At 45.9% G+C, this 26,339-nt stretch overlaps 1 protein-coding gene across 2 annotated transcripts; it reads left to right on the forward strand.

Annotated features, from left to right (window-relative positions):
* The first annotated feature begins 1,176 nt into the window (after positions 1 to 1,176).
* On the forward strand, positions 1,177 to 20,678 carry LOC147609732 (uncharacterized). Of its 2 annotated transcripts, XR_015264160.1 has the most exons (4): positions 1,177 to 1,447; positions 1,528 to 2,425; positions 3,314 to 3,433; positions 20,087 to 20,208. XR_015264160.1 is itself a non-coding variant. In XM_086786968.1 (3 exons), exons 1-3 carry the CDS (start codon positions 1,305 to 1,307, stop codon positions 20,279 to 20,281), a joined length of 1,236 nt encoding a protein of 411 aa, XP_086643094.1. In that variant the 5' UTR covers positions 1,180 to 1,304; the 3' UTR covers positions 20,282 to 20,678. The 2 variants fall into 2 exon arrangements, 1 of the variants encoding a protein (XP_086643094.1); XM_086786968.1 differs by lacking the exon at positions 3,314 to 3,433 and having other exon boundaries at positions 1,180 to 1,447; positions 20,087 to 20,678.
* The last annotated feature ends 5,661 nt before the right edge of the window (positions 20,679 to 26,339 follow it).

A 26,339-nucleotide genomic window follows, 5' to 3' on the forward strand; every position in this document is an offset into this window, starting at 1 on the left:
CCAGTACAGAGGCCGAGTACAGAGGAGCTGCTATGACAGCATGTGAGGTAGCTTGGTTGAGAAAGCTACTTGCAGATTTGGGTCTATCAGTGGATAGACAAGTTGTCATTTTCTGTGACAACATTAGCAGTATACAGTTGGCCAAGAACCCAGTTTTTCATGCTCGCATGAAGCATATAGACGTCCACTACCGTTTTGTCAGAGAGAAGGTCTTGGCAGGAGACCTTAACCTTGTTTATGTCGGCACACAGGATCAGGTAGCTGACATCTTCACCAAAGCATTGGGTACAGAGAAGCTCCGCAGATTCATAGCTTCACTTGGTGTACATGAGATGGAGTTGAGCTCGAGGGGGATATAAAATAAATAAATAAATAATATACTAATATATTAGTACATTAAACATAATATATTATAATAAGTAAAGATATTATATATATATATATATAAAATCCATACTAATATATTATAATGTAATGCGTTATATATATATAGAGAGAGATAATACACAAGTGTAAATAAGAAAGTAAATGATAGATATATTTAGTAAATATATAATAATGATATATAAATTAATATACATATAGTAAATATATTATAATATTATATGAATACCAATATACATATATTATAATAATGATATATAAATCTATATACATACAGTAAATATATTATAATATTATATCAATACTATTATATATAAACACATTCACACATACGTGTACACGCGCGTACACATAGCTGCATATGTACGTGTGGAAAGGGTGTGTGTGTGTGTGTATGTGAAAGAGTTTCTATGTGTATATTATATTCGAGACGATTGTGAAAGAGAGAGTGTATATGCACGTGTATGTGTGTGAGAGAGGGTTGTGACTATGCCCGTGAGACAGAGAATGCATGTGTGAGAGAGAGACAAAGATATGTGCCTATGTGAGAGAGTCGCACATAAACACATACACACACGTACACATATGCACATGCATATACAAACACCACTCACACACACTCTTGCACACCCATACACACATATATATACACACACTTGCATATACATATACATACAAGCAAAAACTTTATGCTGCAGCAATGTGCAGGCCACTTACTTGTATAAAATAAGAGTGATGGTTTTTTTAAAGAAGCAGAGCCATTGGTCGATCCATTTATTAAACGGTTTAATCGACTAGCAACTTGGTAAGGGGTTGGCCTTTTCCTCTACGACCTGAAGGCCAGAAGTGTTGCTTTAGGCGGCGGAACAATCTACACGTGTGCGTGCATTGGTGGCAGCAGATAGGGAGCTATAGAGTCCATGCTGCTGCTCCTTGCCCGGCACTCATCGCCATCATTAGCGTCAGCCTCGTCTTCTTCTTCGTGTTCTTCCTGCAACCTGTGTCAAGATTCGAATGAAGGCTCTGGTCGTACCGGCCCCCTCCCGTGCAGGAGTCCAGCAAGGTAAGAGCTTCCCGATTCTTGCCCTGCATCCCCCCACCGATATATCTCTGCAACAATGAACTAGGGTTTTTTCTGTGCAGTTTGCTGCAATCTAGGGATTCTTTCTGTTTTAAGGGTTCTTTCAGCAGCAGGCCGCCCTTCCAGTGGCACATGGCGGAAACTGCTGCAGAGCTGCGGGAGAGGCTTCTTCTCAAGCACAGCCATCCTCCTGCTAAACCTCCGAGCTATGGTGGTGCCGCAGAGGCTACTGTGGCCTTTCCTGAAGCCATGGCAGGGGACAGAGAGCGGATGGACGACAGGCAGGGGTTTGTACAGTACATGATAGCCGGGTCCATTGCAGGCATGGTGGAACACATGGCCATGTTTCCTGTGGACACCTTGAAAACACGTATGCAGATGATGGCTGAAGCAGGTGGATCTGCACATTCGTCTGTTAGTAGGACTTTTGCCTCCATCATAAAAACAGAGGGGCCTATAGGTCTGTACAGAGGTATAGGAGCCATGGGGCTTGGAGCAGGGCCTGCTCATGCTGTGTATTTCTCTGTGTATGAAACTTGCAAGGAGAGGTTTGGTGGGAATGGTGAAGGTCACCATCCATTGGCCCATGGTGCAGCAGGAATCGTAGCCACTGTGGCCAGTGATGCTGTACTCACTCCCATGGATGTCGTGAAGCAGCGTTTGCAGCTTTCTGGTAATGGCTACAGAGGTGTTGCGGATTGCATACAGAGGATTTTAAGGGAAGAAGGAATTAAGGCTTTCTATGCCTCATACAGAACCACAGTGATCATGAATGCTCCTTACACAGCCACACATTTTTCAACCTACGAGGCAGCCAAGAAGGGGTTGAAAAACATATGGCCAGAGAAGGCAAATGATGAGAACCTTGTGGTGCACCTAACTGCTGGCGGGCTGGCAGGAGCACTTGCAAGTGCGGTTACAACTCCTCTTGATGTAGTGAAGACACGCCTGCAGTGTCAGGTACACTTGGGGTATTTTCTACTTTTATATGTAGTTGCTGGTTTTCTGATGCTACAAGTCAGTATAGTAAGGTCACTGTGGTCCTTTTTCTTTGGGAGCCGGATCTGAGCTGTTTTCTGGACATGAATTGTTATTCTCATTGAACCTTGTCCTTGCACTTAATGCTTTTCTTGTTTATGATTATATGCCTTCATGATAGCACTCTAAGTTTGTGGCAAATGCTACTCCAAACAGCAACAAAGCACTATGCAAGATCCACAACATAATTACATTGTGTGTAAGCCTTGGTTTAGGCTAAGGTTGGGTAACGAGCAATAATGTTGCATGGCAGCAGAGTGCAAAAGGCTGTAGCTTACATTAGTTCGGATATCTTCCCCCATAAGAATTGATTTTTGTGTATATTCCATAGAAGTATCTCTTTACTTCCCAAGATTGTGCATGCATGTTGTATGATGCATAATAGGTTGATTGACCATGAAGGCAATTATGATCCCATGTTGCCCTTGGACATAAATGATCCTTTGATTGACAACCCACATGCCCAATGTGCACCAGATGATGGCGAGAACCCCCAAGAAGCCCAATGCATACAAGAAGAGCTCATGGAGTACATTGTAACATCTTCTTGATAGAATCCCACCGAGAAGTTTCCCCCTTTATTGTAGACTTAATCATTAATAAGATTATTATTGTTTGGATCATATTTGCATTAAATAAGTAGGTCCTTTCATTCTCTTTGCAAGCAGCTTCCATTGTTAGGATTATAACAGTGTTCCGATATCATTAAAATGGGCAATGTATAAATCTACCTTGGCATATCGATCTAGGCATAGTGGAATTTGCAGCATGGACCATATTGGCTGATCATGCTGTTGTGAATGCAATCAGCTATGGATTTTGCATGGTTGGCAATAGCATGGAGGATTTGGATTGTGACCATTACATTCATAACAATAAAGCCTTTAGAGAAGCCATGGGTTTCATGATGGTCCAACAATCGGCAAAAAAGTAAGTTATGTGCAGTTTCCTCAAAGATTTGACGGCATTAATTGGCATGATCAATATGCTAACAACAATACTGTATTCTTTGATGTATGTGGTTGGTTTGCACTTGTGTGCTTTGTCTACCCTCTCTATAAATGTTCCTAATAGAGGTAGGACTTCTTGAGCATGGGCAATATCCAAGCAAGCAGCCTACATATTTCAAAGGTAGCAGTTGGAAATGCACAGCTATTTATAGAGCTGTAGTCAATGAAGAAAGCCCCCATCTATTTATATAGAGCTGTAGTCAATGAAGAAAGCCCCCTGTGGAGGAATAATGAACCAGCAAGAAAAAACTTCAAAACTCCAATAATATACTTCAGTATTGAGGGGGGGGTCGGCCTGTTCTGTTGGAAGTCGTGGCATGAGAGAGAGAGAGAGAGAGAGAGAGATTGGGCTCAATTGTACTAGCTTGATTAGGTAGTTTTTCAAGTACAATGTCTGCCCCTTTTATGGGCTGATGATACAACCTCCTCTTTTGACCTTATTTAATGAGGATATGACATCAATGCTTACCTCATGCTACATACATCATTACTTGCATCATACTAGGCTAAGAGCTAGTTCGCACACGTAACTCCGAATATCCCAACAAACCCCCCCTCTTAGTGAAGGTGGTGAGACCCGCGGCAAAAAAAAGTTATGACCATCTACCAAGCCCTACAGCCCCCCCCTTGGCCGATTCACCACGCAACACCTCTCGTGTTGTGGTAACAAAATCACCAAGTAAACCTAATAATCAACATTATCTCGTCTGTGTCCGAATATGCAGCGGAAATGATAACCAAACTTGGGTAGACAAGAGCAAGTAGACTGTAGAAAATAATCAGCACAAGAAACACAAAGAGATAGGTGTGTAAACTCTTCTCTATACACAAGATCCCGAAAATATTGAATGAGAAAGTGGTGGGGGCTGAGGGGCAATATATACAACTCCTAGAGGGCAGTCGGCCAGCAGCAGAGAGTGTCCACGACTGGAGAAAAGTCCCACGACTGATAAAAAAGCAGTCGGCCAGCATACTGATGCCCACGACTGGAGAAAAGCAGTCGGCCAGCAACCCTGATGCCCACGCCTGAAGAAAGTCCAGTCGGCCAGCATTGGGGTGCTCCTGGCATCATCTGGCAGCCCTCCCACCACTAGGAAAAAATGGAAAAAATAGGGAAAAAATACGGGGAGTGTGGAAAAATGATATACGGGCGGGCACACCCACAACAGAGGCCCTGGTGTATACCAATGTACTCTGCAGATACCGCAAGATCCGCAATCCTGCGTCCCAATGAGTCTTCAATGGCGTCTGCATAAAAGAGCTCAACAGCCCCACAGAGAAGCTCAAGTCCAATCTGGTGTTCAGCAACCAGATCAATGAACCAACCAACTTCCGGTATTGTGAGGCATCAACTGGCTCACAAGGATCTGTAACGGTTAACTTTGTGTTCGGGTCCATCGGCGAAGTAATAGGCTTGCAGTTCTCCATTCCAAAGGCCTCAAGCAACTCATGAACATACCGCTGCTGAGAGACGAAAAACCCCCTCTGGGTCTGCTAGATCTCCAATCCCAAGAAGAAGTGGAGTAAGCCTAAGTCGGTCATCTCAAACTCCTTTGACAAGGCAGCCTTCGTCACTCCAATGTGCTCCGCATGACCGCCGGTGAGAATGAGATCATCCACATAAAGGATGATGAGTGTGATCATGCCGCGTTCCCGAAAGAGATACAGGTTCGGATCTGCAACCGATCTCTGAAATCTAGTCTGAATAAAGAAGGAATCAATCTTCTGATTCCAAGCCCTGGGAGTCTGCTTAAGACCATACAAGGCCTTACGTAACCTGTAAACCATCTCTTCCGATCCTGGAACACTAAAGCCTGGAGGCTGCTCAACGTACACCTCCTCCTGCAGGTCACCATTAAGGAACGCAGATTTTACATCCATCTGGTACACGGGCCACCTCTGAGAAGAAGCAAGGGCAAGAACGGTCCGAATCGTGGTCATCCGCGCTGTCGGTGCAAAGGTATCCTCGTAGTCGATGCCTGGCCGCTGAGCATAACCTTTAGCCACGAGCCTGGCTTTGTGTTTGTCCACCAACCCATCAGCCGCGACTTGGTCTTAAAGACCCATTTGACACCAATGACTGACCGCTTCGATGGCCTCGGTACCAACTCCCATGTGTTGTTCTTCTCGATGGCATCAAGTTCCACCTGCATGGCTTCCCTCCAAGTATCCTGTGAAAGGACTTCCTTTACGGAAGTGGGCTCTTTATCCCGCATGATACGAGACATCAGAGCATAGTTCACCTGAAGAAGCTCCGCCGTGTTGCTTTTATCTCGGACTCGATGTGATCTTCGAGGGCCGTCCTCTGTGGTCCACTCGGAGGGTAGCTCCGTGACACCTGACTCCCGAAGGGTGTCTAACAACCACCTAGGTACTCGAACAGATCGTGGAGCCTCCTGTGGTCGCGGGGGCTCAACTTTAGCTGCGGGCTCAACCTCCTGTGATGACTGAGGTGGATCAACTGGAGTGGTGGACTGGGAATCATCATCAGACTCCTCTGGATCTCCAAGAAGTGGCGGCTCCTCGACAGTGGATGCTGGAACATGCTCGTCAAAGACCACATCCCGGCTGACAACAATCTCGTTCCTCTCTGGATCATATAACCTGTATCCCTTGGAAAGAGAGTTATACCCCACAAATACCAGCTTGCGGGACTTGGAGTCAAGCTTCCCCCTCTGCTTCTTCGGAATATGTACATACTTGTCACTCCCAAAGACACGGAAGTGCGAGACATCGGGTTTTCTGCCAAAATATGCCTCAAATGGAGTCATATGGGGTACAGAAGTCGTCGGAGAGCGGTTAATGGTATGGACAGCCGTTGCCACAGCCTCACCCCAAAGTGGACGAGGAAGATCACGATGCTCCAGCATGGTCCTCGCCATCTCTACCACAGTCCTGTTCTTACGTTTAACAACTCCATTCTCCGAAGGCGATCCGGTATTGGCCAATTCCCTCTTGATGCCATGATCTGCACAAAACCGGAAAAATACAGTCGAGGAGAATTCACCTCCTTTGTCAGCCCTGAGAGTCTTGACTTGAAATCCAGACTCTTTCTCCACCATCACGTGCCAATCCTTAAATCGAGCAAAAGCCTGGTCCTTCTGGGAAAGAAAGTAGACCCACGTGAATCTAGTACAATCATCAACAAGCAGCATGAAGTAGAGAGATCCTGCCAAGGATGGTATCTGCTGTGGTCCACACAAGTCAGTGTGAATCAACTCCAATGGTTTCGAAGCCCGCCTGGAAGCCTGCTTCGGAAAGGATTCCCTGTGCTGCTTACCACGTATGCAAGAACTGCAGCGTCCTTGCCTATTACCAACATCTGGCAAGCCAACCACCATCTGGTCCCGGAAGGCGCGCCGCAAAGCATCCACATTTAAGTGGCCAAAACGAAAGTGCCACAAATCTCCGACGTGAGAGCTTGTCAATGAGGAGAGTGCAGAGAGCTTGTAGATGCCATTCTCCACACCGCCTTCCCAAACAACTTTGCCTGTCTCACGGTCCCTTAGAGCAACTGAATGCTCCTCAAATTCCACCCGAAAGCCAGTCTTGCATACCTCATGCATTGACAGAAGATGAAAACCTAGAGCAGGGACATAAAGAACACGGGAAACATGCTTGCCTCCCTTGCCGTCGGGAATAATCTCCATCCGGCCCTCACTATGAATCGGAATAGTGGAGTTATCGCCAATAAAGATACGACTTGACTGTCGTTTCAGATCTAGAAAGAAGTCACGGGATGGAGTCATGTGCCTGGAAGCACCACTGTCGAGAATCCATTCCCGGGTATCCTTCGCGGTGAAGCCAACTGCCTCCTCGCTCGAAGATGATGAAGCATCGGAGTCCACCATCTCCAAGTGCACAAATGCCGGAGTCTTCGTAGCTGAGGCTGAGGAATCAGCACTCTTCCGTGTCCGCTTAGGGCACTTCCTCCAGTAGTGGCCTTTCTCGCCACAATCGTTACACGATCTTTCGGCCTTCAGCTTCTCTCGTTCTGGATCAGGCTTCTTCTCAGAAGACTTCTCCGGTGAAGCCTTCCCTTTGCCCTTGTTGGTATTACGGCCTTTCGACCGTTGGCCAGTTAAGGCCTCCGAACCTCCTCCGTGAGGAGGGTTCGTGAAACGTTCCTCCTGGTCCAAGACCATTGGCACAAGCTCCTCCCAAGTAATGGTACTGAGCCTGCTACTCGTGATCAACGAGGAATAGAAAGCGGAATACTGACCAGGCAAGTGGGAAAGTAACGTGATGGCCATATCTTCGGATGATATCTCTTTCCCAGCTTGAAGGACTTCCTGCTGAAGGGCCTGTAGCTTGTTAATGTGTTCCCACATCGTCGAGGACTTTGCAGGGTTCATAACCCGCATCTGCACTTCCAAGGATATCCGCTTCATGGGTGACACCCTGTTATACAAAGAAGCCTGCCTCTCGCCAGCGTCATGTGCTTCACATGGTTGATCACCTGTGGTGTGCAATTGAGGAAAATAAACGACCGGACCCTGGCGTTGACACGATCCCACATGTGTGCCTGTGCCTCTCGGTCCTTCCTCGTCGATAATAACTCCCCTTCCTCAGCTTCCGGCCGTGGCACCCTATGATAATAAAATCAGCAAGGTCATATGACTCCAGAACTGACTCCATCATGACCTTCCAGATGCCGTAATTGGACCCGTCCAACTGACGATCCACTGGGAACGTGGGGAGAGTTGGAATCTTCACGTGCTTCTCAGCCATCTCTAGTAAATTTGCCATCGCGGAGAGTAACCTGAAAGGGTGGGTGGGTGGGAAAAAATCTGAAAATCTGCAAGTGGCTGTCCAGCACCTTTGCCCACCTTCCTCTTGCACCTTCTCTTCCCGTTCAGCCCGAAACAGTCCACCAATCAGCAACCTATTGCTTCCCCTCTTGCTCAGAAAAACGCCCAAGATCTCCTAGAGCCTAGGGCTCTGATACCATGTCAGAATATGCAGCGGAAATGATAACCAAACTTGGGTAAACAAGAGCAAGTAGACTGCAGAAAATAATCAGCACAAGAAACACAGAGAGATAGGTGTGTAAACTCTTCTCTATACACAAGATCTCGAAAATACTGAATGAGAAAGTGGTGGGGGCTGAGGGGCAATATATACAACTCCTAGAGGGCAGTCGGCCAGCAGCAGAGAGTGCCCACGACTGGAGAAAAGTCCCACGATTGATAAAAAAGCAGTCAGCCAGCATACTGATGCCCACGACTGGAGAAAAGCAGTCGGCCAGCAGCCCTGATGCCCACGCCTAAAGAAAGTCCAGTCGGCCAGCATTGGGGTGCTCCTGGCATCATCTGGCAGCCCTCCCACCACTAGGAAAAAATGGGAAAAATAGGGAAAAAATACGGGGAGTGTGGAAAAATGATATACGGGCGGGCACACCCACAACAGAGGCCCTGGTGTATACAAATAAACATGAGATGACTTCTAACAGTTTGTGCCGCTAGCTTTGAGCAATGTGGAAATCTGTAGTCGTCTGTAGCTCTCTGTTGACGATGCTTGTGTGCGCATCACAGGTCTTTTGCTTCTGCTCATGAGCACACAGATCACTCCTCTCCTTCGTTGCCCATTGTGATTGTACTCCTTTGCGGGCTTTGGTACACCTTGCCATTGCCAGCTTTGCTCCAACACAGAGCTGCCTCCTTGTTCTTTTTCAAGCAGCGTGAGCTGCTCTCTCTGCACTACTTCTATCTCGCACTACTCTTGTCACAAAATTCCTTATAGCTTTTGTTTTTCGACTGCTCGTGTGGCATGTGGAGCGTGGCATGACATACATGTATGGTTGGTGGAGCTTGACATGGTGTGTCTGTGTGGCACATGGAGCGTGACATGACAGTATATGTATGGCTCATGGAGCGTGACATGATAGTACATGTGTGGCTTGTGGGGCGTGACATGATGTGATTCCTTGCGACTAGCTATCTTGAAGATTTTTTGTATTTATGTTCTGGGAAGGTTCCAGACGGGTCACGAGTCCTGGAGATTTTAACTGATACAATTGAGGAGATGGGTGTTTCTGTTAGAAGTCATCTCCTGTCTAGATTTATACACCAGGGCCTCTGTTGTGGGTGTGCCCGCCCTTATGAGGTGTTTTCCCATTTTTCCCCACTCTCCGTATTTTCCCCCCTATTTTTTCCATTTTTCTGAGGCTTGGGAGGGCTGCCAGATGATGCCAGGAGCACTCCAGTGCTGGCCGACTGGATGTTCATTAGTCGTGGGCTACTTGGCTGTTGGCCGACTGGATTTCATCAGTCGTGGGCACCTGTTCACTTTGATCCACTTTCTAACAAGTGTTAGGCCACTTGTCTCACTTTGGTCCACTTTCTTGCCACATGTCCCAATCTAAGAGATGGGTCCTTCCATAATCTTTACCTCTAAAAATATCCCAACTGGTAGACATTCTGTCATAGGCACTTTGCCAACTCTTGGTATCTGCTCAATTCCAGATGTAATGACGCGAACAGAATTTCCATCGGAGTCAGGCCAAAAATAACAACTCGCCTAAATTTTAGGAGTGTGGTCCTTTGTATTCTAAGATAATCCCCCATTCCCAAAGCTTGTACTTTCCAAATATTTAAACATCTTGGAGTCCACCAGACCCCTTTCAGACTGGGAAATGTCCAGGCTGGTGACAGCCTCCAAGAGTTGGAGGCGCTCCATGAGAAGCTGCAAAGCTTTGCGAGAAAAGCTTCATTGTTCTCACGAGGAAGAGCCTTCGTGAACAAATCTGCCGTGTTGTCATGTGTATACACAGACCAAACTAATCTATCCTACAAAGAGCCTCTCCTTGACAGAATGATAGTGCACCTCAATGTGCTTAATGTGAGCATGAAACATTGGGTTCCTCGCAACTGCCAATGTGCTCTAACTATTAATAAAGATACAAGTGGCTGTCCAACGCTCAAATCAGCCAAAGGCGTTTGCTGTAAGAACTGAATACCCAAATAGTAATGCAACAGGCCTATATCTAACATGTCAAAAGTTGCCTGTAATTCAGCCTTGAAGGTTGCGACCTGGTCAATATCACGATTTGTGAGTAGCATGTTATCAATGTACAAAATGATAACCAACAAATCCTCTTTTGTGTTCTTGACATAGAAAGAAAGAAAGATTTTATTAACGTCTTCCAAAAGACCGAACTCGGCCTATGAAACAAATTGGAGTACCTGTATGGGGTATCCTCTGTCATCCCAACAAAATGAAAAAGTACTGAATAAAAAAGCTGAATCTGGGTGTGCAGGGGATGGAGCTCTATTACTAGGAGAATGCAAAGCTATATGCATGGAGTATACAATCATGATATGCAACCTAGCTAGCTCCATCCTGTACAATACTGGGGGTATAAAATGGTATACATCAGTGAAGGGGGTGTCCACAGCTCCCTGAAGAACATGCCTGGGTGTGCTCTGAAGCGAGCCAGTCGCTCCGCACCCTCTCTGTGAAACTGAGCTCTGATCTCTGTCATCTCTCTCTGGTATAGGCGTGGTGTCCGAAAGCCAGGTGTCCTCTGTCTCCTGCGGGCTCTAAGTGTCTCTGCTCTCTGGAGAGTAATTCCCTGCCGTGTAGGGGCTGGGAGGGGTATGGATCTCTGAAAAAATGTAGTAATCTGTGTCTGTCGCCCCCCCTCTGGAGCTGTCTGAGCCTGTAATAATGTCTCTCTGTGGCGCTGTATGTCTAGAATGTATCTCCCCAGTATGCGCTGGTCTGCTGTCTCAAAGATCTGGCGTAGGGAATGTGGCTCTCTCAATAAAATGGGATATCTCTCTCTGATGGCTGTATATGCTCTGCATCTGCATACATAATGCTCCTCACTCTCCACCTCCTCTCTGCACAATCTGCATACCCTCTCCTCTCGGGGGATCCGTGCTACTCTGCCAGTCTCAATCTCCAATCGGTGTGATGAAACTCTGAGCTAACCAATAGCCACTCGGGAGCCGTGTGGTAAAAAGCCCTCCATGTATCTAGGCCTCTCTATAAATCCATCAACAGTGATACTCATGAAGTGATCTCTGTAGTATAGCATCTTCGGTGGAAGAGGCTGTGTAGGCGATATCCATGTCTCTCGTGTATAGAGCTGCCATAGATCCTGTCTCAATACTCTGTTCCTCTCACTATGAGAGAGACGGATATGTGGTGCATCCCTGTCATACTGGAATGGTGGTAGATGATCCATGTCTAGGCCATGCTGTGAGAACCAATGTGTGACCTGTGCATACCATGATCCTCTATCTCCTGCCTCAGCCAACTGTCTAGATGCCTGAAAAGCTCTGTATGATAATCTGTCCTGTGGCATCTCTCTGAATCTGTCTAGCAGGCATATAGTCTGAAATATGGCCTCTACCATCATAGGAGGCGCAGCAAACTCTGCTCGGATAATGTCATGAGATACTGACGGTTTGCTGCGTATCATGCGTGCCATCATGAGGGCCTGTGGTCTCTCTATCTGTGTCCACCAATGGGTAGCAAGGCCTGGCGCCCATACTGCTGCTCCATACATCAATGCCGGTGTGACTAATGTGTCAAATAGCCACCCCTTCGTCCGGGGTTCCTGAAAATGCGCCTGGTGGCACTGTCTCTCTAGCATAGCCAATGCTGCATATCCCCGTGTCAATCTAGCTCTGGCTGCTGAACCCATGGTAAAGCGTGTGGCTGCTGCAGAGAAGGTAACCCCTAGGTACACATATGATGTCACCACCTCCACCTGGCATCCTGCGAGAGTGAATGTCAGCTGACTCCTGCCCTGTCTCGATGTATGAAAGACCATAACCTTGGTTTTCCCAAGGTTCACAGTAAGACCCCTCTGTGTGCAGAAATCATGGAGTGCATGTAGATGCTGCTGTAGACCACCTGGGGACTCAGACACTAATACAATATCATCAGCATAGAGCATAATATGTACTGAGGTACCTGCTAAATCAACTCCATCTCCGCCTCCCCGTGTAATGAAGTCAGCCACCTCATCAATGTATAACCCAAATAGCGTGGGGGAAAGTGGGCATCCTTGCTTCACACCAATGGTGCTAGCAATAGTCTCGGACATACCTCCTGGACATCTGACTCGCCCAAAAACCTGCTCATATAATGCATAGATGCCCCATGTCATATCTGCTGGTATGCCAAGAGACTGCAGGCGCTGAAAGAGCCTCTCTCGTGGTACTGTGTCAAATGCCTTGCGGAAATCCACAAAGCAGCAATAGAGCTTTCTCCTCCTCACTCTGGCTTGATCAATCATACATCTCAAAGTGAATACATGGTCAGTGGTAGAGAAAGCTCTCCTGAAGCCTGCCTGCCCTGATGAGCGTAAACCTGCTCGCTCAGCATATAAGCTAAGCTCTTGCTCTAGCACTGCACCATAGAGTTTGGCCAGCACGTGGCCAACCATAACCGTCCTGTAGTTGCTCGGATCGAGCATATCCCCTGTTTTGTGAATCGGCACAATGGTGTGCATCGTCCACTCCGCAGGCAAACCCTCTGGTAGTGCCCTGTTAAACAGGTGTGCAAGAAAAGGAGCTAAAGAATCTACTGCATATATGAGATGCTCACCCTGCAGGCCCATATGGTCGGCGGCCCGTCCATGCTGTAGGCGGCGGATAGCTTCCTGTACCATCGAGTGGGTAAAGAAGCTAGCTGTGGTAGGTCGAGGCTCCTGTGGCTGAGGTATAGGTGGCTGCTGTGGGGCATGGTATAGACCCTCTGCATATGTGTGCCATGTCTGTGGGTCTGCAATAGGTGTCGGGGTCCGGGGCTCTCTGAAATGCAGCCATGAGACAAGGCTATCTCTACTCATGAAGAAATGAAAGATCTCTAGCTCCTGTATCTCTGCGAAGGCCCGCCTTTTGCGGCGAGTAAGTCTCCTCATCTCTCTCCTCGACTCCTGCTCTGTGATGGCTCCCAAGGCTCTCTGTATGCGGAGTCGTGAGTACAGGGCTCTGCACTCGTCATCATACCATCTCTTCTGGGGCATAGTCCCAGGTCTCGCAGGCTCTCCTGAGCGTACACGATGTGGGAAGCTCTGTAATGCAGCCGTGTGTAGGAGTGATGCGAGCTGGGCTGTAATGGTATCCATAGATGCCAGGGGATCCATGAGTAGGAGCCCATCCTCTACTCTGCCAGTGTATATGTCTGCCATGTCATGTGTGAAGTAGATGGTAGTGTGTGGCGTCGGTATGTGGGGGGCTGGTGATACTGGTGATCCGGCTAGTGAAAATGCCAAGTATGTATGATCTGCCCCAATAGGACGAGGTGGAATGGAGAATGAGGTGACAAGCTGTGATGCCTCCAAAGACCCCATAATGTAGTCTACCACCGTGCCTCCGGTCCGTGTATGACCCCCATGTGGGAAGCATGTCAGCCCTCCTGATCCCGGCCACTGTAGCAATAAATAACGAGACGATGCTTGGCTCCCAACTCTAGTAAGTGGTCCCCATAATGTCCTCTGTCTGGTCCAGTGTCCTCTGATGCCCGACTAGCCCCTATCTCCTCTGGATCCACAGGGTGGAGGATCTCCATGTCATCATAGTCATACACCTCACACTGTCTGCTCTGTGTGTGGGCATTGAAGTCGCCCGTAAGAAATATTTCCCCTAGTGTAGAATAATGCATAATCTCCTCTGACAGACAAGTGTATGGCGAGGCTCCTATCTCCTCCTCCTGTGGCATGTCCTCTGTAATGACATAGGAGGATCCTGATGGAGAAAAGTAACATAGAGCTATGTATATAACCCTGTCCTGTGAGAGCTGTAAGCTGATCCACATGTATCTGGCCTCTGGATCCTGTGCTACCACTCTCAGTCTCCCCTGTAGCTCCCGTCTGAATAGGATTGCTACTCCCCCCCACCCTCTCGAGGTACCGTGGCGTGTGGTCCTCCTGTATGCTGACTCCCACTGGAATCCCTCTACTCGAGGTAGCCCTCTCTCTGGGCTCTGATGTGTCTCTGTCAGAAGTATGATGTCTCTCCCCACCATAACATGCTCCAGTCGTCCAGGCTGCACCCATAGTGAACCATTACAGTTCCATACTGCTATGTGTATCTCTGTCAGTGGCCTGGTCTGTGTCCCATAGGCCCCAAACCGCTAATCCATGGGCCGGCCATCAATGATGACCCGACCATCTCGATAGAAGGCCTTCTTGCCTTCTCTCCTCGCGTGGAAGACTCGTGGCATGCAAGTTCTCCTATGCTCAAGCTGCATCCTCGTGAGATCATCATCCAAGAAAATAGGAGCTCCCTCTAAACCCCGTAGTATGACCCTCTTCCTCATGAAGGTGACCCTCTCCGTCTCTCCTGCAAACTGTAGGATGAGGGCTCGCTTGCGTGTTGAGTCTTTCCCGGCTCTCCATGCTTTGGTGAAGGGGAGAGGGTGCTCTTCCTTGTAGCCGAGCTTCATGCATAGAGGGTGCTCTCTATTGGACTATTGCAAAACCCATGTGCAACCAGGTATACATGTATCTTCTCATACCATGCTTTGGGAGCTTACTTAAGCCCATACAAAGCTTTGCATAACGTACACACTTTGTTCTCTTACCCTTCTAAACAAAACCACCAAGCTGAGACATATAGACCTTCTCATGCAAATCACCATTCAAAAAGGTGGTACTAATGCACATTCTATCCATAATGTGCAGCCATGCAATAATACACCTAATGGTAGTCATACAAGAAGTGGTCAAAAAGCAAGAAAAAGCAAAAACGTCAAACTATGTTGACCAAAAAGTTGAGGTTACCTTTGGAAAGAGCACATTGAACTGGATCAAAAAGCTAAAAGCCGCTTTTCCAAAAAGCAGCTCTAGGGCCAAAAAGCAAGGTCTTGAAGATACAGAAAGAAAAATCAAGAACTTTGGCTATTTTTGGCTATAATTAATATTTAAAAAAGGTAAAGCAAAAGCAAGGCAAGACAAAAAAAAGGAATCCCCATCAAGTATATAAGAAAGCTTGTACCCTCTTGGAGAATCATTTGGTGTGTGGAGATTTTGAAGAGAGCCTCCTTGAAGGATTATAATCTTCCCTCTCTATCTCCTAGCGCCACCTAGATCCCCCATCTCCGCTGGCAACCACCTCTGCAGTGCCCTCCTCCGTCGTTGCTCCGCCTCTTGTGCTGCCACCTCTGCGCCACCCTGTAAGCAGTGCCGCTGCCCTGTGACCAGCACCGCCACCGTTAACTCAGCACTTCCACCTTCATTGCCAGTTGCACCGCCCAACAATAGCTTGTACGGCCCTTGCACTACTATCTCCGCCTACAGCCTCCAATTGCCGCCAGTGCCAGCTGACTGTGCAATAAGCGCCACGCCTGCACCACCTAAGAGAACCACCACCGCCGCCACTCTAGCAGCGCCGCCTGCACCATTTCATAGCGCCGCCTCCATTAAAGTTCCCTCGCCCTAAAACCAACTTTTGTATGCTGCCACCAACTTGGTGTGTGCCTCTCCGAGATTCTTGTCCAGATTTGGTGTAGGGACTCTTGTGGGCATCTAAGAGCATCAAACTTGATTCAGATATTGGATATTGGTACTAGCCCGGTGCAAGACACTTGTGGGTCATCCTCCTGGTGAGCTCGGCATCAGAGATCTTGTGCCTCGATCTCGACTTCAGCCCGACCTTGACAACAGCACTCTTGTTTGATATTGTATTGGTCCTAGCTTGGAAAAGCCCGTTGATTGTTCCTAAAATAAATTCCTGAAAAGGGAGCGAGGCCTGTTCCCCGCTCAGCGTGGTGTATTGTGTGAAACCCCTATACCCATCTTTCTCTCCCCATTCTCTCTCTCTTCTTATATCTCTTGGTCACGTGGCTGAATCTATCACTACACGCTTTGCTGGGCTTACAGAAGGCCTTTGCATAAGGAGGCGCAGCATCTACAGCATTCAACCTCCTTTACCCCTTGCGTTTTCAGCATCCTCATATGCATCGTTTTGCTACAGCCACTTGGTGAAGGTAAAACTCAGCATTCATACACAGTCTAGAATAGTCCCAATCAGCCCCTTCTCTCAGCCTCAGATTTGCAGCCTTCCTACATCCATTGGGAAGAGTGCATAGGCTCGATTCGTCATCATTGGTGCTTCTACAGCCATGTACAGTTCAGCCTGACTTTTGGTCTTCCGAGATCTTGCGTTTGGCTTATCGTCAGTCCACTGTCAGTCTCTTCAAAGAAATAAAGCAAATACTATTCCGGTAACGAGATAGGTGTTAATCCCATTCGGATTAACAACATGATCCTCAATTGAGGACATTAGTAAGTGTCATGCAAAGGCACTATAAAGGTTGTACATTATGAGATATTGGCCACCCAAGGCCTAGTTTGTAAGTTTTGGGCGCCCAAGTGTGAATAAGGGCCAATTGTATATAAGATATTTTCTCATAATGAAAAGAACACAATCCCCTTTGTGCTATTGAGAGCTTTCTCCTTGTGCTTGTGAGAGAGTGAGGAGTGAGCATTCTAGCATTGTGCCTCTTTCATGCTTGTGTGTTTATGCTTGTATGAGAGAGTGTGATTGGTCTATGTGATGATGTGAGCGACTCCACGGTGATAGAGTGGAGGTGAAGCTTGGAGTTTGGAGCTTTAAAAAGGGAGTTTGGAGACTACAAATTGCCGACGCGGAAAACTCCACATGAAAGTGCAGGAAGTTGTTCACGACGTGAACCATTTTCCTGTAATATCACACCACAAGTCACTTACGAAATCAGTGCCAGGATTTTTCCCAGAAATCACGGGATTACATTCCAAAAATAGAAACCCTTATCCTGACACCTCTGACACAGTATAATCCGCCAAAAATTGGAGCACGTGAAAGTGCAGTAGATTTTCACGGCGTGAACCATTTTCGAAGCAGTTCACGGCGTGAAACACTTTTTGTTTCACGATTTGACTAAAAGAAGGAATTTAATCTTAAGGAGGAAAATTGTTGAGCATGTGAAAGTGCAGGAAAACAATTCACAACGTGAACCATTTTCCTACAGTTTCATGACGTGAAATATTCTCTGCTAATTCACGCCTCCTGAACAGAGCGATAGAATCGGAAATTGAATCAAATTGGGTTGATTAATAGCTTATTAAATCATACATATATGCACTTAAGATCTAAAAAACTCATCGGAGATGATCATATGCCTGATGATAGTGCATCAAATCATCCAAGAACTTCGTACCAAAGAAGTGTGGGATCAGGACATTCCGCAAGCACACACTTAAGTGTTTTGAGAAGCCTGACCACCACATAAACCAGTAGTGAAGAATCCATGAAAGAAGGGCTGAGATACGCTGGGTTTGGGGAAGGAGATAAACCACACTCCCCAACCGAGTCCAATGGGATCATTGATATCGCCCAGGGATTTTTCGGTCTCCAAACTAGTCATGATGAAGAAGCACAATCTGTAGGCATGGGTCTGTCAACTAGCGCTAGACTCGGTCCAAGGGTAATGACTCGGTCACAATGGAGCGAACCACATCCTTACAAATATACCAACCTACAAGACAAGGAGACCAAGGATGAGGAGGAAACGAGAAAGTATGCATCATTACCTCCCCCTGATTTCAGCAAAAATTGGATGCATGTGTTGGCTACCATTGATGTAATGCAACCCAAGGGAACCTAGTATTTGGAATCTGGAACCGTCTCCATGACTTCTATTTGCATGGTTAATTGGCAAACCATGGATGAGGAATTAGGAGGGGAGACATCTAGTACAGAAGATATTGTGGCACGAAGCAATACCAGTGCTCAACGCCTCAGACAATGGCGGAGACAGATACGGTACCTAGCCCGACGAAACGCCTTGCTACGAAGCAGACCTACGGATGCCCAATAGTTGAGATACCTTGAGGCTACAAAGGTACATGATGAATTCTCAAAGGATTGGGACGAAGAGTTGAGTAAAATATCATTGGAAGGGAGGCACCAAAAGAAAATCACCCCTCAAGAAACTGATACACCCAAACTTACAAAAGCGAGATGCCGAAAACGCAACAAAGCCTTGGCAGAGACAGAGCGTGAGGCCAAGAAAATCATGGCAAAGGCCAAAAAGGACAATGAGGATAAAACAGACGAGCTTTCAGTGCCCGACCATTTCAAGAACTATACAGTAGATGATCGGAGAGTGGCCTGGCTAACAGCCGCCAGGGTAAAAGAGGAAGGGCTGTCGACATCATACGATGTCCCGGCAGAAGTCAAGGAGGTTAACATTGCAGGACCAGGGGAAGAAGCAAGGCTCGTATATATTGCTAAAGATTTGACTTCTGCAGAGGAAGAAGAGCTCATTGCTCTCCTCAAGGAATACAAGGATTGTTTCGCCTGGAATTACAAGGAAATGAAAGGGTACCGCCAGAGGTGGTACAACATACGATTCCAATTATGTGATTTTCTAACAAGTCCAACTATCTCATAATTTCTGAGATTACACATTAAAAACACCTTATCTCTGAGAGAGATTTGTTGCCTTTTGGGGATTGATCATCCATAGCCTTGTACATGTTCACATCATCGCTCTAGGGGACTTTGTAGACATTTATGTCATAGGCACTAATGTGTGTGAACACACTTAGTTGGCTGGGGCACGTTTTCCCTCACTAGGTCTTTTCCACCACGCATGTGTACACCCTTATCCACTTAGGACATGTACTTTATCTTTGTACTCGTGCACATTTCCCAACCATTCAATCAACATTGAGTTGTGTGCCTCTCATTCTCTCTATCGTGTCCATCATTGTGTGTATACTTTGTTGTTGCAAACCCTACCCTAATCCACAAGTGTGCCCGTACTAGCGCCTGGATTGCAACATCATGGTGATGGGAACACTGAAGCATCGGAGGTCACTCTCGGTGGGCAGAAAACCAACCAGCGTCGGAGTCGTAGATGAATTCGGTTCCGTAAACATCAATGGACCAATCATGGGCGCCACCCACCTGCACTATGGATGTTCAGAACAGCCATAAAACAGCTCGACCAGCTGGGGTTGACCAGATGAAAACAGGCAGGCAGCAGGGGCTGATGAGGGGTAGTACAGGGAGGTCGTACAACAGTCGTACCACTGCAACCAGCTAGCCAGCTGATGATGTGGCAGCTGTACAGGTCACCCAGATGAAGTAGCTGGAAAACTTGCATGCAGGGGTGTAGCAAGTGGCCTTTCTGATGAGGATTAGAGTTACGTGCTCTGTTTTGCAAATGGATGTGGTAGTGTTCTGTGCAGGAAGAGCAAGACGGGCTTGCCTTTGTTTTTGGAAGAGCAAGATGCTCTTTGCACAAAGATCTGTGTTGTTGCTTGTAGACACCGAAGTTTTTTCTCTTATTCTACGCTGCCAGGTACTTTTAAATATATACTAACCATGTTATGCTAAGATCCTCTCAAGTCTTTTTCGAATGAGCAAGCCAAGGATTCTTAGAAAGGCTGCGTCAGTATAATGTTAAGGAAAGCTTGTTCTGAATTTTTACTTGAATGCACTTTCTTTTTTATTTCCTTTTTGAGTAGGTTTGCTTGAAGTGATGTATTGACGAACTTTAAATTTGATGTCTTAAACGTTGCCCTTGTGTTTAGTCAGTGAGTAAATTTTGGTTTTGCTGACTGCAGGGAGTTAATGGTGCAGAACGATTTAGTAGCAGCTCAATAGTGGATGCGGTAAAGAGAATCACAGAGAAAGAGGGACCACAAACTCTTCTTAGGGGCTTGAAGCCAAGAGTTTTGTTTCATACACCAGCAGCAGCAATCTGCTGGTCAACATACGAAGCAAGCAAAACGTTTTTGCAGCGACTGACTGAGAGGTAGAGTAAAAGGTAGGCTCCTATAGTTAACCCTTTCCCCAGTGATCAGAGAGCTTGCTTCAAGACTCCATGCTAAATCCAATCAGCTTGGGTTTTTTATCACTTGAGTTTTTGTTTCAATTGCGGCTGCCTCATGCTCCATATCAGGAGTGTGTTCCATGCGAGCCTTCGCAACACATCATCTTGCTTCCATACAAAAGACTCTGGGAAAATTCTGTAAGTTCAATGCCTTGCAACAACGATTTGAAGTGCTGTAAATTATTTATATTTGTTATGCTTTTAGGCTGATATGCTGAAGAGGGTTTTTAGATGCAACTATGTAGCAGCACATGTTATGAAAATTAGGTGGCTTGTGTAGTTTACAGGAAGCAAAAGGATGACGGGTGTTTGATTCTTTTTCCTGCCTCGGTGTAGTAGATCTATTAATGACTTGATTTATATTTATGATGAAAGAAATGGTCTTAGCTCATGTCAGCTTGTGCATGTGCTAATATAGAGTCTGTGTCAGGGTCTCGAAAAAGATAGGTTTGGCTTAACCTAAAACTTGTTCAATTTCTAAAAAAACATCCTCAAATTGAGGGAAGAAGGAAAAACACCTTCAAGATTTAGTTATATTTATATTTAAGTATAAAGAAAAAGCTTGTTCAAAATTACAATTTCCTCTTCAATTGACGATGAAAAGGATTGATGTAATGCCCAGTAAAAAATAATTTCTCAAAATTTGGTCTGTGTGCTATGTATAGATAGATTTATGGTAGTTACCTAGTACTTGAAATAATAAGATTAAAACTCCAAAAATGGATTGCATTGCAATTGGAATACATGGTTTCAAACATTTGTTTTTTTTCATCTTTCCACTTAAATCATTGCACCACCTGTCCCTTATGCAACCCCTTCTCGATGCTACCTGTAGCTCTCCTCTCTTGCCTCCCCTCTCTATTCTTTTCCCCTTTTTCTTGTCATCTTGTTGTTTTCTCGTCTCCCTCTTCACTTGTTTCCGTCTTTGCCCACCTTTCCCTATTGCATCTTAGATTGCTAGTGATGATCTTGAAATAAACCTTGTTCGTTCTCCTTCATAGGATTCCATGGCAGCTGCTCCATCTTCCCTTCATCAAGCACCCCTTTATAGAAGTGGACCTATTGTCAGAAGGAACCCATCTTCCCCAACAATGCTTCAACAAGGGCCATTACAAACACATCCAAACAACTCTTGATAAGAGGACCGAATGAAAGCTTGTTATGGTCCTCCCCCTCGAGTCCTCCCCCCCCCCCCCCCGTCCCCCCCCAAGTGTCAAGAGGGACATGGAGCCTTTCCCCATCACCGGTCAAATAACCAACAATGACCCTTTTTGAAGGGGGGTGGGCAAACCCTTGAACAATGATCGAGGCGTCACATGAGAGAATCAACCAATGGTATGAATCCTTGTGCAAAATTGTTATGATTGTTTATCACAGGATAGGAATTGGCAACCCCAATTGTTGCACAAATTGTACCATATGGAGACCCTCCCCCTCCCCTCTTGGAACTCCGTTATCGTAGACAACTCGCCTAGCTAGTTTGCACATGATTGCAAAGCCCCCCCGGGCCACCCAGCCCTGCAACTCTTCATTCAAGAGTTCATGAACCCAATGTTGTCTTCACAATGTCCTTGTCTATTTTTCTCTGTGGTCATGGATCGTTCCTTCCTCCATTACCTAACCGTACAAATGGCCTCCCATATGCCAAGGCGCCCTCAAAACCCTCTCGTTCTCCAAGAGGAAGTCAAGCAATTTCCAAAGTCTTTTCCTTGAGCCATGTGCAAGCTCTACAAAGGGCAAGATGGTGTGACATGTCTAAAGTAAAATGTTTTCTAAAATCAACCTAAATTTATTTGATCTTTTGAGGATGTGTCTTAAGTGCAAAGATATGATTGTCCTACACATCTAAAGAGGTATTTCTTGCTCAGGTATTTTGATTTATTCATGTTATCTAGCAAAACTTTCAAGGCGTGTGGGCTCATCCCTACAAGACTCTTATCACTTGCATTGTACAATTTCTAAGGCACCTTATAACCAAGGGTAGTTAAAATTACAACCTTAGTAAATGTCACACATAAATACAAGATTCACCCTTGGAGTATGTCCACGTTGACACCTAACACCTCCCCTGTACTCTACCATCTTATAACCTAGGGCAATACAATTTACAACCTTAGTAGATGTGTCACATATATACACATATATACCAAGATTCACCCTTGGAGTATGCCCATGTTGACACCTAACATCAAGAGTGTGAGACTCATACATGCCCCCCCTTGAATCTTCAAATTGAACATATAAGACATTTTATCAACCCAACTAAAAGAAATGGATCGTCATATAAGTGCACCAGTAGGCTACTAAAATCCTTTACCATACTATTCTTCCAATGGCATGCTCCTTCATATAGCCTCTAGAGAGAATCCTCATCAGGCAGTCCCTTACAATGGCATGCTCCTTCATATAGTCCTCCAGCCTCTAGAGAGAATCCTCATCAGGCAGTCCCTTACACTTACATCATATATTTACTAATAAACGAGTTCCTAAGGATTGTTTCCCCCACTACTAAAGCCTTGTGTGGAATGTACTAGATCATCCCCTCTTCATCCATAGGTGGTAACTCATCAACTACCTACTATTCAAGTCCAACATACTTTTCCAAGTTGAAAATATGAAATATAGCATGTATCTTGGCTTTTGGAGTCAATCCTTGTAGGCTGCATAATATCTATGTGCCAATTTAGTGTTGGTCTAGGTATGCACTAAATAATCACTTAAGGGTATGCTAATTTAGTGTTGGTCTAGGTTTACTCAAAGGGTCACACCAGCACTAAATAATCACTTAAGGGTCACACAAGATCACCCTCTTTCAATTTCAGATGTCTTATGGAGTCGTTAGTATTTCCTTTTGTCTTGGATTCAGCTTTCAACACGTTGTTCTTGCCTGCACCTCTCCAACTATTCCTTTGCATGGGTTTACTTGGTCTATATATGCACCTTGATTAGTGCTGTAGTAGCAAAACTGTGCCAAGTGTAATCATCTTTCCCAAACTGACCGTGTGTCAAAACAATAAAGCCTCAAGTACTCTTCTAACCACGCGTTGCCTCTCTCAGTTTGACCATCAGTCTGGGGTGATATGATGTACTACGTTCGCATGGCTTCAAACAAGCTTTTCCAAAACTGCCTCGTGAACTTAGGGTCTCAGAGATCTGTTGTGGCCCACCATGAAATTTAAAAGCGATTTCCATAAACCTTTTTCTACCATTGAAGCTAAATATCGTGTATCCACTTCTCACATATAAGCAACGGTTTTAGAAGACCAACACACTGTAAATTAATGTCCATGTTTGGTTGACATGGGTAATACCTTGACAAACTTGTAATCTCTCTTTCCAATAAAAGATTTGCCTGACCCTATTGAATGTTTTAAATAACCAGTCGTAAGTGAAAGTGTATCTCTTACACAACCAAATCATTAAGAGAAAGAATCTCTGATAAAGTACTCCTTTACACGCCTAAAATGGAGGTAACCATCATCTAAACCCTGTTCTGGTCTAGGAAACTCCAATAATTTCAGCACTTCTCGAATTTCAAAAATCCAATCCTTATAAATGTGAGAGATGGATAAGACAATTGCTTACTGATTAAAAATGGATCTATCAATGGCTAAGCCCAATGGATTTGGAACTCACAGACTCATAGACTGATCAGATAACACACAAAACACAGATGCTCACTCGCTCACTCAGACAGTACACAATGAATAATATTCTGTTAACCTATGACGGACATTGAGACATACTATGTTTTACGTCATTAATTTAAATATTCTGAGTCATGGCCGGGCTTGTCGGCACCATATGTTAAGGATGAAGGGATTGGGTCGCACCTTGAATATCAGTAGGATAAGGGTTAGGGTCGGTCGGCCATGTATGGGCGCCCAAGTGTGAACGACTAAGTCACCTATAAGAGTCAAATGTAACCCTAAAATCCTCATTCTCATGTGTTGAATACAAGAGTGCTCTTGCCTTATCCTCTTGGTTTCCTTCTCCTGCGTGTGTGTGAGAGAGAGAGAGAGAGAGAGAGAGTGAGAGAGCGATCGAGCACTGTGTAGCGGCACGGCGGCAGCGAGGCGGTAGAGCGACGACGGCGGCTCCTCCTTCAACGGCTGTGACGCGGGAATCCTTCAAGGCGGCTCCTCCTTCAACGGCTGCGACGCGGGAATCCTTCAAGGCGGCGGTTGAGCGTTGAGTGACACACCCTTGCATTCTGTTTGAGCTTGCTTTCCTGGTTGTATGCTTGTAGCCATTCGTGGCTCGCATACGGTGCTCGGCAAGTCCCCAGCTACGATCTGTGTGGCAAAAGCGCACATTTTTGGCGCCGCTGGCTGCCGGGGAGATGCCCAGCACCAAGCTCCAGTTTGCAGCTCGGGCTGCTGCGTGAAGTGAAATTTACACTATAGGAAAGGCGTCTGTGTGTTTGTTGTTGTTGAGGTGTTTCTGTGTTTTGCAATCTGTTTCTACAATTTGTCTTCTGCATTTCTGTTTCTTTTGTTATTTTCCCGCTCCGCGTGTGGGCGCACGTTCTGTTATCTGGTTTTCTGCGTCGTGCGAGAGGGATTTCTGAATCCTCAGACCTGTGCTGTGTGCAAACTGCACCGCGGCCAAGGCTGAACCCTAGAAAGAAACCCTAGAATACTTATCCCCAAAAAAAAAGAGAAAAAGAAAAAATTAATCTTAAAAAAAACAAAAAAATAAATTTTTTAAAAGAAAAAAACCAAACGTGTGGAGAGGAAAGATTTTTTATTTGGAGAAAAAATTTTTGAAAAGAAAAACCCCCAATTGACCCCAACCTCGATCTCGGTCTTTTGATATATATATATATAGGAGAGTGAGCCTCCATAGTTTTCTTTCAAGTGAGAGCTTATGGGAAGTTGTGCCCTATATGTAGCCCACTCCCCAAGGAGTAAAGTGAGCATGTGGGATAAAGCCCTCACCCTTTCCTCCACAAGCAAAAAGGCTTTCGCCTCTTCCCTCACAAGGAAACAGACTGTTTTGAGGACTACAGGAGCTCTGGATAGGCGAACACGGTGCTGTAAAGCACACTAGGACCCTTTGAACGATACGCTCGTTTCGAGCTATCACACGCCCTAGTCCAGGTTCGACCATAAGTAAGGGGGTCAAAAACGGGTTAAAAACAATCTAAAAACAAGTAAAAACGGGTGCGAAATACCCAAGAAAACCACTTGTGTGGGCTTCAAGGGTAGTTACCAATGCACGTAGGGTACCCATGTCACATGCATCTACGCTCTGGTCGGGTGCTAGAGTCTGAGCCACTAGAAAGCGTTTCAGTTTACGCAGGCTCACACCATCCCTCCACGTTAGCATCTTGGCCTTCCGCTGGAACCCAGGGAAGTGCAACCAAAGATCCACGAATAGTGGATAGTGACTCAAAAGCCATGGAAGGGCACCCTACCAAGAACCCTGAGGAGACAAGCCAAAACATGCCAGTTTGGGTCCCACAACCCGGATCTAGCATGTTTAGTCGTCTAATAGAGACCTTTAGTAGAGCTACACGCTCTGAGCATGCGACAAGCGAAGTAAATGAAGAAGGAGGGGTAGTGGATTCGCCATTCACATCTCATGTAGACCCCACCCTCCCAAAGAGTGTCCATGTGGATATTCTGCCCACTTCGTTTAATGAGGGCCCTACTAAGCTACCACCTTCCGATGCGCCTCCTAAAGTAGAGGTCCCTAGAAGCCAATCCATAAGAAGTGACATTGCGTCCACTTCAAGAGAACCGTTTGTCACACCAAGTGTAGATGGGATATTTCTCAATGAAAATTGGGAATATGATCTACATACAGAGACTCTAACTGACCTATACACGGGTTACACATACCACGTAGGTTGGTCAGAAGTCCTACGATCTACATCTAGCGCCACTAATCTAGAGGAGCAACAACACATGATATGTGAGGTTATTCATAGAATTATCCAATTTGAGAGGCAAAATAGGGGAGTGAACCTAGTTTCCACT

Source organism: Cibotium barometz, chromosome 50 (assembly GCF_041138505.1).
Source record: "Cibotium barometz isolate CiBa-2024 chromosome 50, ASM4113850v1, whole genome shotgun sequence".
Taxonomy (NCBI): Eukaryota; Viridiplantae; Streptophyta; class Polypodiopsida; order Cyatheales; family Cibotiaceae; genus Cibotium; species Cibotium barometz.

Excerpts from the sequence above, each read along its gene's own strand:
- LOC147609732 (XM_086786968.1), top strand. The coding sequence starts at position 1,305 with ATGCTGCTGCTCCTTGCCCGGCACTCATCGCCATCATTAGCGTCAGCC. Across the intron at positions 1,448-1,527 it reads CCGTGCAGGAGTCCAGCAAG|TTTGCTGCAATCTAGGGATT; the intron begins GTAAGAGCTTCC and ends TTTTCTGTGCAG. Across the intron at positions 2,426-20,086 it reads AGACACGCCTGCAGTGTCAG|GGAGTTAATGGTGCAGAACG; the intron begins GTACACTTGGGG and ends TGCTGACTGCAG.